The sequence below is a fragment of the Chiloscyllium plagiosum genome, unplaced genomic scaffold (genome assembly GCF_037043375.1).
Source record: "Chiloscyllium plagiosum isolate Xiang-an unplaced genomic scaffold, Cpla_swu_hap1 HiC_scaffold_29, whole genome shotgun sequence".
Taxonomy (NCBI): domain Eukaryota; kingdom Metazoa; phylum Chordata; class Chondrichthyes; order Orectolobiformes; family Hemiscylliidae; genus Chiloscyllium; species Chiloscyllium plagiosum.
In genome coordinates this window covers 8,231,476-8,250,133 of record NW_028270167.1, presented here as the reverse complement: position 1 = coordinate 8,250,133, position 18,658 = coordinate 8,231,476, and the positions used below count along the sequence as shown (strand labels likewise).

At 41.9% G+C, this 18,658-nt stretch overlaps 1 protein-coding gene across 4 annotated transcripts in view; it reads left to right on the top strand.

The window, feature by feature from the left end:
* Positions 1 to 18,658, top strand: part of tmprss5 (transmembrane serine protease 5) — a 59,183-nt gene that overhangs the window by 26,402 nt on the left and 14,123 nt on the right. For all 4 annotated transcript variants that reach the window (XM_043676559.2, XM_043676557.2, XM_043676558.2 and 1 more), the window contains 4 exons: positions 7,728 to 7,844; positions 10,063 to 10,198; positions 13,796 to 13,909; positions 14,917 to 14,960. In XM_043676559.2, the coding sequence (XP_043532494.2) occupies positions 7,728 to 7,844; positions 10,063 to 10,198; positions 13,796 to 13,909; positions 14,917 to 14,960 (411 nt within the window). The remainder of the gene's footprint in view (positions 1 to 7,727; positions 7,845 to 10,062; positions 10,199 to 13,795; positions 13,910 to 14,916; positions 14,961 to 18,658) is intronic.

The following is an 18,658-nucleotide window of genomic DNA, read 5'->3' as shown; positions in this document are numbered from 1 at the left end:
ACCAAGTGAAGGAAGGCAGATTTCCAACCTAAATAACATTAGTGAACCAGATGTGTTTCTGTGACAATCAATAGTCACTATAACTGACATTGTTTTGAATTCAAAAATTAATATTTTCCAAATCAATCTGTTCAGAGATGTTATTACAGACCTCTTGTGCAAATGGAAGCTGGACCCCAAACTCCTGACTCAGAAGTAGGATGCTCATTGGCAGTCACTCACTAATGTGTATGAATATGTCCACCTGGGAATTTCTGTGTCACTTGTCATGTGTTCTGTAGGTCCTTGTGTGACTGATGAGCCTGATCCTAGAGCCACATCTCCCACCGCAGGTGTTTGGCAGGTGTTTCCAGGTGGAATTGGTCCCTGGCCTTGAGATTGTTGCCATTCTTTTCTCTGATTCCTTTTCCGCATTCATCTTACCAATGGGTATACTCAAAGAATTGTATCCCTTCATATAGGAGCTTCCTACAAGTTGGTTTCTTCTGACCAAGCATCTCCCTTGCATTGACATTGATGTTGCATTTCCTGAGGGAAACCTTCAGGAGGTCTTTGAAACACTTCCTTTGTCCTCCTCTCGTTTGAGTGCCTTCCTTGAGCTGGGTGAAGAGGATTTGCTTTGGCAGTCAGAACGTAGGCATTCTCAACACAAGGCCAGCCCAGCAGAGTTGGTTTCATGGCCCAAATGCTGATGCTATTAGCTGCTGCAAGGTTACAGACGTTGGTACACCTGTCCTCTGAGCTGAGGCAGAGAATCTGTCTCAGACAACATTGATGGAATACCTTGAAGGCCTTGAGGTTGAGTCTGTATGTAGTCTAAGTTTCAGAGCCATATAGAAGAGTCAGAAGGGTGACAGCCTTATGTACAAGGGTCTTGGTATCAGCACGGTTGTCACAGTCATCCTTAGGCATCCAAAGACAATGCTCACAGATTGGATGTATTGTTGAACCTTCATATCAATGTGATCCTCAGATGAGAGGTAGCTTCCCACACAGGGGACATGTTCAAACATTTGGGAGGATTGCTCCATGGATCTTAATGGAGAGATGAACAGGTCAAGGTTGAGGCTGAGATCAATTCTTCAGAACGTTTCCATAAAGGCATTAATGAGAGGCTCAAAGATCCTCATCTGAGAGAACAGAGATGACACCATCATCCACAGACTGAAGGTGTACAAGTGAGGTCGGTGTTGATTGTTCTTGGGTTCTGACCAGTTGAGTTAGAAATGTTTTGCATTCATCCTGTCGTAAAGCCCAGGCCCACTGGGGAGCTTGTTGTTGACAAGGAAAGAATGGGGCCAATGACGCATCCCTGCTTGACCTCAAAGAATTCTGTCAAATTACTATCGAGAGTGAGGACCATCATTGACATCTTGACATGGAGTTGACAAAAGGACGTTGATGAACTTCTCTGAATTGTCAGCATAACATTCCCGAGCCTTGGTCGTGTCTATAAAGTCTATGTAGAGTGATTGGGCTTTTGTAACAATCAATGGTCACTATTACTGAGACTAGCTTTCAGTTCAAGATTTTCCTAACAATATGTTCAGAAATGTTGCGACAAACTTCTGGACCAGGTGAATGTAACTCTCCTAACTCAGGTTGGGACACTACCACTGTGCTACAAGATCCCTCAATTCAAGATTTCATTCATTGAATTTCAATGCCATCAGCTGTTGTGATGAGTCCTGAACTCATGGTTCCAGAGACTTAGCCTTAGTCTCTGGGTAGCTAGTCCAGTGACGTTACCACTGTAGAGCCTGGTGATCAAGACCAGGAATCCTTACATGAACACAGAACCAAAGAGGTGGACAGAAATCTGAAATGAGTACATAAGACCTATATAAGCTCAGCAAATACACAGGCAGCATCCATGGAGGGAATACAGAGTTAATGTTCAGATCAATTATGTCCCTGGAAGGCTTTGAAGAGACAAAAAAGGTGAAGATGGAACACCCCATCACTCCATCAGTTCAAATGGCTCACCCCGACTTTACCAGGGCAATGAGAATTGGGTTATAAATGCGGGCCTATCCAGGGACACACCCACATCCCATGAATGAATTATTAAGCATAGGAGTTAAATGAGTACAGAGAAAGGAAATACAGGCAGGACAGGAGGCTGGAATGTAAGGAAAGGTCAGGTCTACGATTAAATATAATTAAAATGACGGTACAAATTAAGAAACAAAAGTTCAGTCTCGAGGAAGGATAAATTCCAACAGCAGAATCAGAAATAACTGAAGTCTGAACAAAATGACGGCAGTGATCAGATCTGAAAGTTGTTGAACTCTACTCCGATTCTAACTCGAAACCAGTTTCACAGGATCTTGGAATCATTGTGAGTTGGATTTTACTTTGCAACTAAAGGTGAGGCAAGAATACAAATATTTTCAATCACACCCAGCTGACCTCACCTAAATGTTTTCATAGAATCATAGAGTCCCTACAGTGTAGAAACAGGCCCAACAAGTCCACACCGACCCTCCGAAGAGTAACCCACCCAGACCCATTCCCCTACTCTGTTACTCTTCATCTCCCCTGATGAACATACCTAGCCTACACATCCCTGAATGCTATTAATCAATGGTTGCACATCTCACACAGCCTTACAGACCACCATTTCAATATCATTTCGGCTCTCACTCTTACTGATAACCTCTGTTGCGCTGAAGATTGTGAATTTCTTCTGGTTGTTTGCACCTATTTCTGAGTTACATCCAACACAGAGAAAGGTCAATCAGTAAACTAACCCACACCACACAACCATGATCCCACCCCACTTCATTTTATCCTGTCAGTATTTCATTCTCTCATGTGTTTAACTAGTTGTCTAGCTATCTAGCATCATTTTATTTATGGTAGATTGGGACCTGAATATGTCTGTGTGATAATGATGGTATTAGGCCAACAGAGGGGGATGTCATATGTTCAGGGAACCAGACTGTAGAAGTGGTTTGGGGAACGATAAATTATAGAAATCCCTACACTGCAGAAGGAGGCCATTCAACCCATCGAATCCACACCAACCCTCCAAAGGACATTGGACCCAGACCCACGCCCCCTCCCAATCATTTTTCTCTGTAATCCAGCATTTCCCACAAATAATCCACCTAACCTACTCATCACTGGTACTTTGGGCAAATTCCCATGGCCAATCCACCTGACCTGCACATCTTTGGACTGTGGGAGGAAACCAGAGCACCCAATGGAGACCCTCACAGACACTGGGAGAACATGCAAACTCCACATATTCAATTGCCTGAGAGTGGGATTGAAAACGGGTCCTTGACACTGTTTAAGAGTAAGGACCAGTTTGGCAAGACAGAGGAGGGTATCTTCACCTATCCCCATTTCACCACCCTGCTCCTGCCTTCCCCTTTATCTACAGCTCCCCTGACACCCACCCCCAGTCCTGAAGAAGGATTATGCCGGAAAGAGTGACATCTCCACTTCCTGACGCTGCTGGCTTGCAGTGTTCTTCCAGCCTCCTGCCTGTTTACCTTGGATTTCAGCATCTGCTGTTTTCTTTGTCCTTGACACTGTGAGGCAGCAGTGCTAACCACTGAGCCACTGTGCTGTTCATGAGAAATTATAAAATCCAGAAGTCAGTTGTCGCTGTGATGCACTAGCAGCCCCAAAGAGTGTTATCACATGGAAAGTAGACCAATAATTGTGGGGGGGGGTTTAACTCACTAGAGCAATCAAATGGACAAAGGTAGTTTTGAGGAGATCATTAAATGCTTTTTGGATGTTCTGTTCAGGCTGTAATTTATAGAGGCAACCAGAAAATAAGTTATACTGGACATAATATTTTGCAGCTTGAGACTTATGAATGCTTTTATAGTGAAGGAGCTGTAGGTAGCATTAATAATAATAATACAATTGAATTTTATATTCAGTTTGAGCGAGAGGGGAATGGGTCCAAGACTAGTATTTTAAAGTCGAATGAAAGCAATTTGAGAGCATGAAAACAAAGTGAACTGGCAAAGTACGTAAAGGAGCCAGTCACTAGATTAAAAAAAAAGAGATTAGGTACACTTCAATGAGAAAGAAACATTCCAAAGAGCAACCCCACCATCTCTAGTTCACGAAAGGAAATCAAGGATTGTAGCAAACTTGCATATAATTGCACAAAGATGTGTGGTAGGTCAGAAGGTCAGAAGTCTTAATTTATATGTCCATACATTTGTATGTACCTCAATTACTTTACCTATAGTATATTCCACATTCTAGCCTCCCTCTGGGTTGAATAAATTCTCCTTGAATTCCTGATTAGAATTATTAGTGCCAATCTTATATTTATGATTTTTACTATGGGACTTCTTGACAAATACAAACATTTTCTCTATGTTTAATCTATCAAATTCTTCCACTATCTTAAAGGTCTTTATCAGGTACTGCATTTGTAATACAGGATGGCCATCGTGGTTATCCCAGAGCTCAGCAGTGAGACAGCACTGGCACCTAGTTCAGTCAGAATGTTTGCCTCGAGTATTCCCTCACAGCTCTGCAAGTACGGCTGTGCCCTGGGCAACTATAAGCAATTGCACTTAATAAAGGTGCATGACACAATCATGTACAGTTTCATTTTGATTTCTCGCATGTACGCCAGTTTACTGGATACAAATCAATTATAAACAGGAACATAGAAAGAAGCCATTTTGTCTGTCTAGTCTGTTCTAGTCTGAGGTTAGGAGCAGGAGTAGGCCATTCGACCCCTTGAGTCTGCTCACCCATTCAATATGATCATGGCTGATCATCAAGCTCAACACTCTAAATCCAGCCTTCACCAGCTCCCCCACCACATACCCTTGATCCTTTTTTGCTATACCTCCTTCTTGAAAACACATGTTTTGCCCTCAATTGCTTTCTATGGTAGTGGTTCACCACTCCTTAGATGAAGAAATTTCTCCTCAACTCAGTTCTGAAAGGTTTACCCCATACCCTGAAACTGTGACCCATGGTTTTGTCTCTCCCAGCTCAGGTACAAACAATTCTGCATCAAACAATTGCATTTAATAAAGGTGCGTGACACAATCATGTACAGTGTCATTTTGATTTCTCGCATGTACGCCAGTTGACTGGATACAGATCAATTATAAACTGGAATGTAGAATCTAGACCTGTTAGGATTTAAAATGTTTTGCTTCACATATTAGGAATGTTTGAAGACCCTGGGTTTATTCTTGATGGAGTTTAGAAGGATGACGGGGGATCTAATTGAAACATATAGAATACTGAATGGCCTGGAGAGTAGATGTTGGGAAGATGTTTCGGTTGGTAGGAGAGACGAGGACCCAAGGGCACAGCCTTAGAATAAAGGGAAAACCTTTTAGAATGGAAATAAGGAGAACCTTCTTCAGCTATAGGGTGGGGAATCATTGCCACAGAAGGCTGTGGAGACCAGGTCATTAAGTATATCTAAGACTGAGATGGATGGATGGATGGATGGATGGATGGATGGACGGACGGACGGACGGACGGACGGACGGACGTATCAGCCATGATGGAAAGGCGAAGCGGACTCGATGGGCTGGATGGCCTAATTTCTGTCCCTATGTCCTTTGGTCTTATGGCTTCTCTGAGATTCCTCCTCTTTCTTCTAAACAGTGAATACAATCCTAACCGACTCATCCACCAGTCAATGCAATCAGGGCTGATTTAGATCTAATCATCATCTACTCACCTTGATTCCATCTTTTCAATTGAGCAAAACCTATTCATTTCGAGTTTTATGGTTATTACTGAGCTTGTGTAGGCTGTTTTGTGTGGAAGAAAGTTCTTCACTTCAACTACAGGAAAGATATATAAGGGATCTAAGGGGCAACTTTTTCACATAGAGGGTGGTGTGTGCATGGAATGAGCTGCCAGAGGAAGTGGTGGAGGCTGGTACAATTACAACATTTAAAAGGCATCTGGATGGGTACATGAATAGGAAAGGTTTAGAGGGATATGGGAAATGGGACAGGATTAGGTAAATATATCTGGTCAGCATGGACGAGTTGAACCGAGGGATCTGTTTCCACATTGTACATCTCTATGACTCCAAGGCTCTATGACCACCATCTGTGTGAAAAAGTGTTTATTAATTTCTCTGATAAATTGGACTGGTTCTGATTTTGAGATTATTATATCTTCACATAGATCCCTCAAAGAGATCTAAAAGATAGTGACCTTTTGAGTGAAACTACAGTCTCTTTGATCTTCTAAGAATCGTTAATTTTAGGATGGTCAAGGAACAATGGCTGATGGGCTGACACAATCGTCATTTTATTTCCTCCAGTGAAAACCAGCAGAAAAATTATTTTTGCCTTATCTTTAATTGCAAGTCCGGTTTTAGTTGTATTCAATCCATGAGAAGAATTTTATCCAAAACATAATATTCTGAGAAAGAGTAACCTTTCTTCAATAAAATGGTTCACATTTTCTACTTGTGTAAATAATGTTAGTAAATGTTGAGAGAGTTAGGAGTTGATTTGCTTAACAAAGCTTAAATCTGACTCCTCCTGAGGGCTTGAACATTACTGATGTAATAAACACTGAGCCACCGCCCAGGAGAGTATAATCAATACTGCACTGAAAAGAGTGGGAGGGCTGATTCTATATAGGATATTAAAGCATGTTTTTTGCTGATGGGAGCCACTCCTTAACTGAGTCAACATCAGCGATAATCTGAGTCAACTCTGGAGTCATAACGTTGCAAGAAACTGAAAAACAATTTAAGATGACAATTTTTAGTTAATTCAGTCATGAGATGTGGTCATCACAGACTGAATGAACAATTCTCCAAACATCCCTCATCAGCAGCCTCCAAACCTGCCGATTCTACCAGCCACAAGGACAAAGGCAGCAGACACATAGGAAAGTTGCCAGCTACATTATACCCTCTAAGAGACACACCATCTGAAATGGGAACTATATCGTTGTTCCTTCATTGTCACTGGGTCAGAATCCCAGGACTTCCCTCCCTAACAGCATTATATTGCACTGTATGGACTCCAGCAGTTCCAAGAAAGCAGCTCACCACCACTTTCAACACATGCTGGTCCTTCCAGCAATACACACATCCCATCAGCAAATTTTTAAAAATGACATGCAAAAAGCATGACTGACAACCTTCATTTTCATCTCGTGCAATATTGTCTGTTCTTGATTAGGTAGATGAGTGCTAACTAGTTTGAGACATAGAGAACTCACTCACTCTCCTCAATTGGAATCACTGAAAGAAGCAGCAGTTCCGATTTAGATTTTAGATTTCATTGTTATGTGTACTCAAGTATAGGAGTACAGCCAAAAGTGCATAGTGTCACCACGCCTGGTGCCATCTTAGGTATCAAGGTTCCTAGGTACAAAAGAAGCTTAGGTACAAAGCAGTAAGAGAAACAAAATTTTAAAAGTTAAGCATTACTTCGTAGAATAGAAGAACAATAAAGAAATAGATAATAGTTCACTTTAAAGCCTTTTGTAGTTTAAACTAGGAAAATGAAGTTTCTTTAACACTCATTCAGCATCTTTGAAACTGCTGTTAAAGAACAATGCCAGGAATATGGGGCAGATTAACAAAACCCTCATAACTTTTCACAAACTGGTAGGTTACCAAATGTAATTCATTTGCCGATTATGGCACTGCACATGAGGCGTGAGACAGAGATACCCCAGGCCACTGAATTGTTCTGGCAACTAAAAGTCTCTTTCTTTTTAATGTTTTTTTTGTATTATGTTAGTGAAGCATTTGGAGAGACCAATTGAGAATAAAAACTCCATACCTACTGGAGGTAATGAACCCACAACTCTCTGCAATGGAACCGACACATATGACAGCAGTACACCCTCAAGCGCAGGTTGGTGTCTTCTGTAAAAACTGAAAGGACTGTGGATGTTGTAAATGAAAGACAAAAAGTAAAAACTGCTGGAACAGCTCAGCAGGTCTGGCAGCATCTGTGGAGAGAAATCAGAGTTAAAGTTTCAGGTCGAGTGACCCTTCCTCAGAACTTGAGGAACTGTGTGGACGGGTCACTTCATCTGAAATGTTAACTCTGATTTCTCTCCCCAGATGCCGCCAGATCTGCTGAGCTTTTCCAGCAACTTCTATTCTTGCCTGATGTCTTCTATAGTTCTGTTGGAAAAAAACTTGGCTTAACGTATTTGTAAACATTAAGTGAAGGTTAACTCTGCCAGAGAATTATTCTGTTCATCCCTCTTAATTATTGATGCCTCAGCCAACATCTCTCTTTTTGCATTTGATTGGTTAGAAATAGCCGATATGTAGAGTCCAGGAGTTGTTCAGCTGTTGGAGCAAAGCTGCTCTGAGCGTGCTCATGGAGTTTGTCAGCTTTTTGATGATACTCTATTTCTGGGGTTACTGTATTCCTAGAGCTGGTCTGCTCCAGTTGTCCTGATTTGTTTTGCTTCCGGAGTTGACCTGGAATAAATTTGCTCCTGATATTTGTCTCTCCCTGGTGATACTCCGCTCCTGGTTTGAGTCTGCTCCTACAGTTAGTTTGTTCCAGGAATAAGAATGCAGAAAGTTCTACCACAGAGTGAATTGAGGGTCCTACTGCATGAATTAGAAAAGCTAGCATTCAAGTTCAGTATTAAAAGGGAAGGTGATAAAACATTGCCTTTATTTCTCAGGGACGTGCAATTCTGGTCTCCTTCCAGAAAGATGTTGTGAACCTTGAGAGGGTTCAGAAAAGATTTACAAGGATGTTGCCAGGGTTGGAGGGTTTGAGCTATAGGGAGAGGCTGAACAGGCTTGGGGCTGTTTTCCCTGGAATGTTGGAGGCTGAGGGGTGACCTTATAGACGTTTACAAAATTATGAGGGGCATTAATAGGGTAAATAGGCAAAGTCTTTTCCCTGGGGTGGCGGAGTCCAGAACTAGAGGGCATAGGTTTAGGGTGAGAGGGGAAAGATATAAAAGAGACTTACGGGGCAACTTTTTCACACAGAGGGTGGTACATGTATGGAATGAGCTGCCGGAGGAAGTGGTGGAGGCTGGCACAATTGCAACATTTAAGAGGCATTTGGATGGGTATATGAATAGGAAGGGTTTGGAGGGATATGGGCCGGGTGCTGGCAGGTGGGACTAGATTGGGTTGGGATGTCTGGTCGGCATGGACGGGTTGGACCAAAGGGTCTGTTTCCATGCTGTACATCTCTACGACTCTATGACTAAGTTTTGCTATCTATACAAGATGCTCATGAGGCCATAACTGGAATATTTTGTCAGTTCCAATCCCCTTATCTAAGGAAAGATATCCTGGCATTGGAGGTAATCCAGAAAAAGCTCACTAGGTTGACCCTGTGTTTGAAAGGTTTTCTTATGAGGCGGGTTTGAGTAGGTTGGCTTAGTACTCAGTAGAGTTCAGAAGAATGACAAGAGACCTTATTGAAACATATGAGATTCTGATGGGGTTTGTTAGGATAAATGCAGAATGGTAGGACCAGAGGGAATAATCTCAGAGTCACCTATTTAAGACAGAAATGAGGAGGAATGTTTGTTAGAGTGTAATAAATCTGTGAAATTCTATACTGCAGAGGGCTGTAGAAGTTTAGTGTATTCAATGCTGAAGTGGACAGATCTTTAATCAGTAAGGAGGGTCAGAGTTTGGTGATAAAACAAATTAGTGATGTTCAGAATGATCAGATCTGGCATGACTTCGTGGAATGGTGGAGTGGACTCGATAGGCTGAATAGCCTACTTCTCCTATTATGCCTTATGGTCTCGCAAAGTTCCTAAATTCACGCTACTCCTTATGTTAGACTGCTCCTGGATTTCTGGAATTACACTGTTCCCAGAGACTGGGAAAAGGCAAGAAAAAACAGATATTAAGTCATAATGCTGATTCAGAGAGCCAGCACAGGCATGATGGACCAAGTGACCTCCTTCTGTACTCCTGCTGTGAGTCAGCTCCTCGTGCTCGCTTAGTTCAGAGAAGCTATTCTTAATGGTCCACCTGAAGATAGTGAGAAAATAAAGTAAGTTGAATCAAAAAGAATCCAATTCAACTGCATCACAGAATGAACTCTGCTCTGACTACCAATGGTTTGTGTTCAGTCTCTTTCAGAATTAACACTGAGAACTCTCTCCTGGAAATACATCACCAGTCCTGGCAGGCCTGGCTTCCTGTGTGTGATGAGAGATGGAACTCCTCGCTGGGTAAACTGATGTGCAGATACATGGGACGTATTAAGTACGCTGTGATTATTCACTTGATACATTACTGTACAATCAGAATATCTGAAATTCTGCTCAGTGTATCCCCTTGCCAGCCCTGTTGGGAGATACATCTGAACTTGATCAGGTCGACCTCATTGACCATCCACAAGTTCCCTGAAAGTCGCAAGACCTGCCAACATTGAGGGTGTCACTGGTCCTCATCCAGGCTCCTACCACAGTGTACCCCATAAGGGGTAAGCAGACACTGAATAAGATGAGCTTCAGTCAGAACCCAACTTATCTAATTCTTTGCTTCGAGTTACCCTCACACAACTCCTATTAAAATTACCGACTGTTAGGAATGAGATAACAAGCTGTCCGGTATTTACAGGGAAATGTTCAGGCTGTGCACAGAGTTGAAGACAGAATAATAAATTACTTGTAGTAAGCTGTGCACAGAGCACGTTCAATAGTGTCATACATAGAGGATGAATTAGCATCCTTAAGAGTATCACCGAGCAGGAATGTTAAGTACAGGATACTGAAAAGCACTCAATACCTTATTTATAGGAGTATGTTCAATCACAGGTCCACATTATCAGCAGGACCACTTACTTTCACCGCCATAACAGCACCTGACTTCACCCCTGCCTCAAATTCATCTGCTGTAAAAACCCTCATTCATGCTTTGGTCACTCCAAGGCTAAATATGCAATAGCTGTGCTGCCTGCTCTCCCTTATTTACTGTTGAGAACTCAAGGTTATTCAAATTTTGCTGGATATCTCCTTCATCACACCATGTCCCTTCCACCCTGATTCTCGCTGATGTATAATTTCCTCTGTTGAAGCAATGCCTTGATTTTGAAGTTGACATCCTTGTTTTCAAAGTCTTTCAGGGCATTTCCCCTCTCTATCAGTTTAATTACCTCATAACTCTCTGCACTCCTCATCTTAAATACCTGCACTCTTCAATTTCTGGCATCTTAAGCATCCTTGGTTTTAATCACTTCTCTGTTTATAATCGTGCCTTCAGCTGCCTGGGTCCTAATTTCCTCCACAAACCTCTCTCTGATCTCTACATTTCTTTCCTCATTTCAGATGTTTATCTAAAACCTGCCTCCTGACCTAAGCTTTCTGGCCAGCAGACTCATTTTATGAGGCTCAGTATCTGGTTTTAATTTAAGGTAATTTTTCTCAAACCGTCCAGGAATGTTATGAGACACCTCTGGAGCAGATGGGACTCCCATGTAAACCTCCTCACTCAGAGACAGGGGTTCTACCACTGCATCACAGAGCCCTCTTAGTTCTGATTTTCTTTCTCTTTTTTGTTTTATGTCTTATGTTTTTTTTCCCGTTTTTATATCCAGTAGTGCTATCACACACAACCAAATGGCTTTCTCCATGCCAAATCACCTGTGGTCTTATTCACCATGTGTAAATTCACCTTGTTTCCAATTGTTCAATTTAATGCAGAATCCACTAAGGGGAATACAGTTACACCAAAAGTAAGGGAGAGGTAAGGGGTGTGGGTGGTAATTCATAATGGAATTTTTAGGAGAGATAAGGCACCCTACCCATTACGATGCCCACCTCCTTCTAAAAGCATTAAGAGTATCAGGGGAGCCAGCATGCTCCCTCTTCCCTAGTTTTGATTTATAATTAAATCATAGAGTCATACAGCACAGAAACAGACCCTTTGATCCAACCAGTCCATGCTGACCATAATCCCAAACTACACTAGAGTCATCTGCTTTTGCTTGGCCCATTTCCCTCAAAACATTTCCAAATAGTTTTAAATGTTGTAACTGTACCTGCACCCATTGCTTCCTCTGGGAATTCATTCTGCACACAAACCACAAAAATTGCCTCTCATGTTTTTCTTAAATCATTTTCCTCTCACCTTAAAATTACATCGCCTCGTCTTGAAATCCCACCACTCTAGGGAAAAGACACCTGCCATTCACATTATCTATATCCCTCATTATTTTATAAACCTCTCTAAGGTCACCCCACTGCAAATGTGATTAGCCACAGACATCTCTATGAGATAGGAATTGCTTAAATATAGTTTAAAAGATACCACTCCACTAGTATGGGGCACGATGAGGAGATAGCCATTTCTGAACTGCAATGGGCAGTACGTTTACTGTTAATATCTGTCGGGATCACATGCTGAGCTAACAGATTCTCACTTCACAATGCTTCGCAAAGTACCTTATTATGTTAAGGGATTTTTACCAATATAAGCTGCTGTTGTAAGTCGGTGTGTAATGTGCAGCCCTTTGGCTGTCTTTTGCAGGATAACATGTCTCTTGATACACACTGTGCAGCAGCAAGACTTCAAGGAGATCACAAAGGTTTTTTTTAAAATGATAAGAAAAGCTGACAGTGAGAAAGAACTGCATCACTTCAGCTTCTCAATTTAGCAAAGCGGGCTTCGAGGTTTCTTTAACAGCTCATTGGGAAGGTACCACAGCTGCTGTCCATCACACTCCCAATCTCAGAGCAGAATCTTCACACCTTAAACAGGGTGAGATCTCCAATTGTAGTCCCAACAGAGTCCCGAGGATTCGAAGCATAACACAGTGGAGGCTGATCTAACTCCACATAAGATGTCACAGTCGAAACACGAGAAGAGATCTGCCCGTACTGCTCACAAACAAAGCTTTTCACTGTACTTAGGTACATGTGACAATAAATCAAATCAATCAATCACGAGTTTGATGTAGAAATGTTGATGGCTTGCCTGGGAATGTTGATTGCAAACTGACTTAAAACATAGAACATAGCAGCACAATACAGGCCCTTCAGCCCTCGATGTTGCACCGTCCTGTGAAACCAATCTGAAACGCATCTAACCTACATTAGTATATTCTCATCCAAAGTTAAAAATCACACAATGCCAGGTTAAAGTCCAACAGGTTTAATTGGAAGCACTAGCTTTTGGAGCACTGCTCCTTCATCAGGTGGTTGTGGAGGACACAGTTGTAAGACACAGAATTTATAGCAAAAGTTTACAGTATGATATAACTGAAATTATACATTGAAAAATACCTTGATTGTTTGTTGAGTCTCTCATCTGTTAGAGTGACCATGATAGTTTCACTTCTTTCATATGCAAATCACAAAACTTTTTTTGAAAAGTTACATCCTCAGGTTAACTGTAACAATTGTTGTCAGCCAGATAAGATGTTAAGATGTTGAAGGTGTTAGCCCCCTCTGTTTCCTGTCTGTGCCATTCTGTTTTCCAAACCATTCTCATCCATACACCTTTCCAATGACCATTTAAATGCACGTAAAGTTAGCGAGTCTGTAACTGTTGCAGCAGTGCATTTTACATCCCTACTACTCTCTAAGTAAAGCATTCACTAGCATTCTTCCATTGATAATGAAAAAGTCCAGGAAATGGAGAGTTAACTTTATAATGAGCCCTTTAGTAGCTGGCTGAAAACACCAATCAGTGAGAGACACATTCCTTGACAAGTGTGACATTTGAACTGGCGATCAGGTATTTGTGTTAATGGCCCCTGTTACCACCCTGCTGAGGCCTGGGATATATTGTATATTAATGGGAGCTGAATAAATTCATTGGGTGTGACATCATTCCAAACATTTGTGCATTATTCTGCAGGTACCTGAACTCCAGTGAAATAAGTGTGAGTGAGATTGGACCCAACTACACGCAAGGATTTGTTGAAGTCTCTAATGGATACAACAGAGATTTAGAGAAGATGTGGAGCTATAGGTTTGTACCATTCCCTCAGATCTCAGAAATGTTACATTTACACTAGATCAGAGGGGTAAGGGTCTACAGTTGTGAGGTAGAAAGAACAAGCTCTTTAGAAGATTCTTTTGAGGGAAGATTTCATAGTGGTTACAGGCCAGAGCAGTTCCTATTGGCAAAGGTGCTGTTGGTATTATCATTAGACTATTAATCCAGAGAGAAAATGAGCACTGCAGATGCTGGAGAGTCAGAGTTAAAAAGTGTGCCGCTGGAAAAGCGCAGCAGGCCAGGCAGCATCCGAGGTGCAGAGAGTTGATGTTTTGGGGTATAAGCTCTTCATCAGAAATCAATCCAGAGACGCAGGTAAGTCATAGAGACCTGGGTTCAAATCCTGCCATGGAAGAATGTGGAATTTGAATTCAATTTTTTTTTAACAATCTGGAATCAAGAGTCTAACAATAATCATGAAACTATTGTCAATGATCAGGAAAATCTCATCTGGTTCACTAAAGTCCTTTAAAGGAGGAAACTGCTTTCCTTACCTGGTCTGGCCTAAGCGTGACTCCAGTCCCTCCACAATGTGGCTGACTCTTAACCACACACTCTGCAATTAATGCTGGCCTCGCCAGTGACACTGACACCCCATGAAGTTCTGCTGACCAGTATTCATTCCTCACCCCTTCACAAAGACAGGCAATTCGATCATTATCATGCTATCGTGTGTGGGAACTTGCTGTGTGCACTTTGGCTGCGTATGTCCTACATTAAAGCAGTGACTATGTTTCAAAAACTGCCCTATTGTTGTAAAGTGCCTTGGAACATCCTGAGGCCAAAGAAGGTATTGCATAAAGGCAATATGTTTCCTTTATTTCCAAAAACATCCTTGTTAGCATCAACCTAAATCAGCTTAAGAGAGAGATATAAAATACAACCATCGTTCAATTAGTTGTTAATTCCTTTTGGTGACAGGTGTTTGCAATCCTCACAGCATCTTCCTGATAATTAATTCTTCTTGTTTCTTTCTCCAGGGCTAGCTGTGCATCTGGAAAAGTAATAAAACTGAAATGCTCTGGTAAGTGCAAGTGTTCAAAATGGAATCTTTAATGGGCATTGCTTTGATTCATTGTTCTCAAACCGGGGAATGTACACGATCTCAATCAACACTGGAAACTACTTTTACATTCTCCTCAAAGTCACATGACACACTGACCTGGACCTGTACTAACTGTTTCTTCATCATCCCAGGATCAATACCCTGGAATTCCTGACCATCACTGCTGCCCCAAGTATCACAAAGACTCCAGGGGTTCAGTCATACAGTCATATAGCACAGAAACAGAACCTTCAGTCCAACCAGTCCATGCCGAACATAACCTCAAACGAAACTAGTCCCACCATCTGCTTCTCCTCAAAGAAAATAATAATTGCTTGATGAAGCAATTCTGCCACAAACAGGGACATTGAATTCATTCCCAGCAGAGTACGAGGCAGCAACAATGGACAGATTAAGATTTTGTTAGTTTTTTTGGGAGAGGTTGCTTTTAAAGAGATCCATCTGTGCTTTGAGACAAGGAGGAGCCAGAAAGGAACTGTGTCATTGCAAAATACATTTGACAAACAATATGATGACTCACTAATTTTTGACATTGTCCTTTCATCAGCCAGTCGAGAAAGTTTACACAAAGTTGGCATCATGATGTTTGGAACCTGAAAAGTGTGAGTGCATCAGGGTGGAAAACCAACCACTTGACATAGAATATTTTTATTCAGGTTTGCATAGGTTTTACAGCAGAGAAACAGTCCATTCCACACAGACTGATCTGTGCTTTGCATGAACCTTCTCCCACTTTACATCATCCCACCATACCAGTGAATGAATGAATTTGTTTTATTGTCACATGTACTCAAATGAGTACAGTGAAAATTTTATGTCACCACTTACAGTGCCATCTTTGGTACAAAAGTACTTAGATACAGCTTCTTCAATGCAGCACTTTGTCTGTTGGATATTCTGGTAGGTTTCAAAGCCCAATCTGAGATGTCTCCCCAGATCTTACCACTTGGTGGTTTACTGTGTCTGTACATAATCCACAGGGACTACGGTACACTGTTGTTCCTTGAGTATTTTTAAATGCAGTGTTTCTGAGCACCACTAGGTGGCTTACATATGCAGAGTTAGAATGACATTTGATGCAAAGCCAGTAAAACTGAAAACTGTTTTCCCCATTCAAAGGTTTGGGGTGATTCAGGAGAGTGTTTTTGTTGATTCAGATGCAACTGTATGGCAAATGGTCTTAGAGTTAGTGGCATAGTTTTGATTAGTTCTACCTCAGAAGGGTGAATCTACACCACCAACACTCTGGGAACCATTACTGTCTGTACCCTGCGTTACACAGTGAAGCTAAACTCGCTTTGGAGCAGTGTAGCAGCTGCTGGGGTGACTGCAACCAATCTTCACTGCTTCAGCGAGCTTTGTTCGAAAAGCTGTTCTTTTCCTTTCCTGTTAATGGCAGGAAGTCACAGGTGCATATACACAGATGGGTTACAGTAATCATTTTTGATGTCAACACCTTTTTTTAAAATTTGTTCATGGGTGTGGATCTCAATAGCTGGATCAAGATTAATTGTCCATCCCTAATTGTTGTTGAACTGAGTGGCTTGCTAGATCATTTCAGAAGGCAGTTAAGAGTCAATCACATTACTGGGGGTCAGGAGTCACATGTATCTAGACCAGGTAAGGGTTTCCTTCCCTAAAGGACATTAATGAACCAGATAGGTTTGTTTTTAGTGACAATTGTTACGGTCACCGTTAGAACGGCATTTATATCCAGACATTTAAAAAAAATGAATGCCAATGATCTTTCCTGGTCCATCCACATTGACACAACAGTCCAAAAAGCACAACAATGCTCCTACTTCCTCAGGAGGCTAAGGAAATTCAGCATGTCCACAATGACTGTTACCAATTTTTATTGATGCACCATAGAAAACATCCTATCTGGGTACATCACAGCTTGGTATGGCAACTGTCTAAGAGCATAAGAGACTCCAGGGAGTTGTGAACACAGCCCAGTCCATCACGCAAACCCGCTTTCCATCCATTGACTCCATCTATACTTCCCACTGCCTTGGAAAATCAACCAACATCATCAAAGACCCATCCTACTCTGGTTATATTCTCTTCTTTGAGGAGAAAGTGAGGTCTGCAGATGCTGGAGATCAGAGCTGAAAATGTGTTGCTGGAAAAGCGCAGCAGGTCAGGCAGCATCCAGGGAACAGGAGAATCGACGTTTCGGGCATAAGCCCTTCTTCAGGATTCCTGAAGAAGGGCTGATGCCCGAAACGTCGATTCTCCTGTTCCCTGGATGCTGCCTGACCTGCTGCGCTTTTCCAGCAACACATTTTCAGCTTATATTCTCTTCTACCCTCCTCTTCTTCAGGCAGAAGATATAAAAGTGTGAATACATGAACGAACAGGTTCAAGAACAGCTTCTTCCATGCCTTTACCAGACTTTTGAACTGACTTCTCAAATGTTAATGCTGATCCCTCTCTCTGCACCTTCTCTGAGGCTGTAACACTGTATTCTGCACTCTGTTTTGCTACCTTGATGCATTTTGTATGGTACAATCTGCCTGTATATCATGCAAAACAATACTTTTCACTGTATCTCGGTACGTAAGACCACAATAACTCAATCAATCAATTCACATTCCAAACATTTGCCATGATGGGATTCAAACCAACGCCCACAAATCATCAGTTCTCTAAGTCAATGATATCACCAGTATGCTGCTTTTCCTGTATTAGGAATATATACTCCATAGGATACCAGGGATGGGAATCCAAGACCAATGACCAGAGAGATATTGAAGTAATCTTAAAAAGCTACCAGTATTCTAACTGAGTTACAATAACTCAGTACAGACCAAAGATTTCACCTGGGATCTTCCTTAGCTCTTATAGTCTACACCATGTAGAAAGTCTGTTAGTTCATTAAAACTCTGGAGCAAATTAGGGCTGTTTGCAAGTCAAGTATTATAAGCAGGTACCATAGAATCCCTACAGTGTGGAAAAAGGCCATTTGGCCCATCAAGTCCATACCAACCCTCCAAAGAGTAACCTACTCAGACCCAATGCCATATTACTTTACATTTACCCCTGACACATGCACCTAACCTACATATCCCTGAACACCATGGGCAATTTAGCATGGCCAATTCACCTGACCTGTACATCTTTGGACCATGGGAGGAAACTGGAGAACCCAGAGGAAACCCATGCAGACACTGGGAGAATGTGCAAACTCCACACTGACAGTCGCCTGAGGCTGGAATCGAACCTGGGTCCCTGGTTCTGAGAGGCAGCAGTGCTAACCACTGAGCCACCATGTCACCCCATGGTGTTTTCTCATAATATCATCCCACATTAGCCTCATTAGCTATCTACCCCACTCCAAAGTGCTCCTCTCGACCAAAACTAACCAGATTCTATCACTTACCATAGCTGGATGAAAGCACCATGGTGCAAACCCTAAATAAATTGGTGTCTCTGGTGGCACCAGTTGAGAAGCTTATACCTGGTCAAGCATTGGCAGTCCAGAGTTGCCGATTTCTGTTGACAAAGGACGCAAATCAATGCTTCTCACAGCACCAAGGTTGATGTTTACTAGCACATAACTACTCCATTTGCCATTTAATTACCAGGCTACACATCTCACCAGTACATGTGTACATAACATCATGCAGCCCTCTCCCCAGTGCCCACTATAG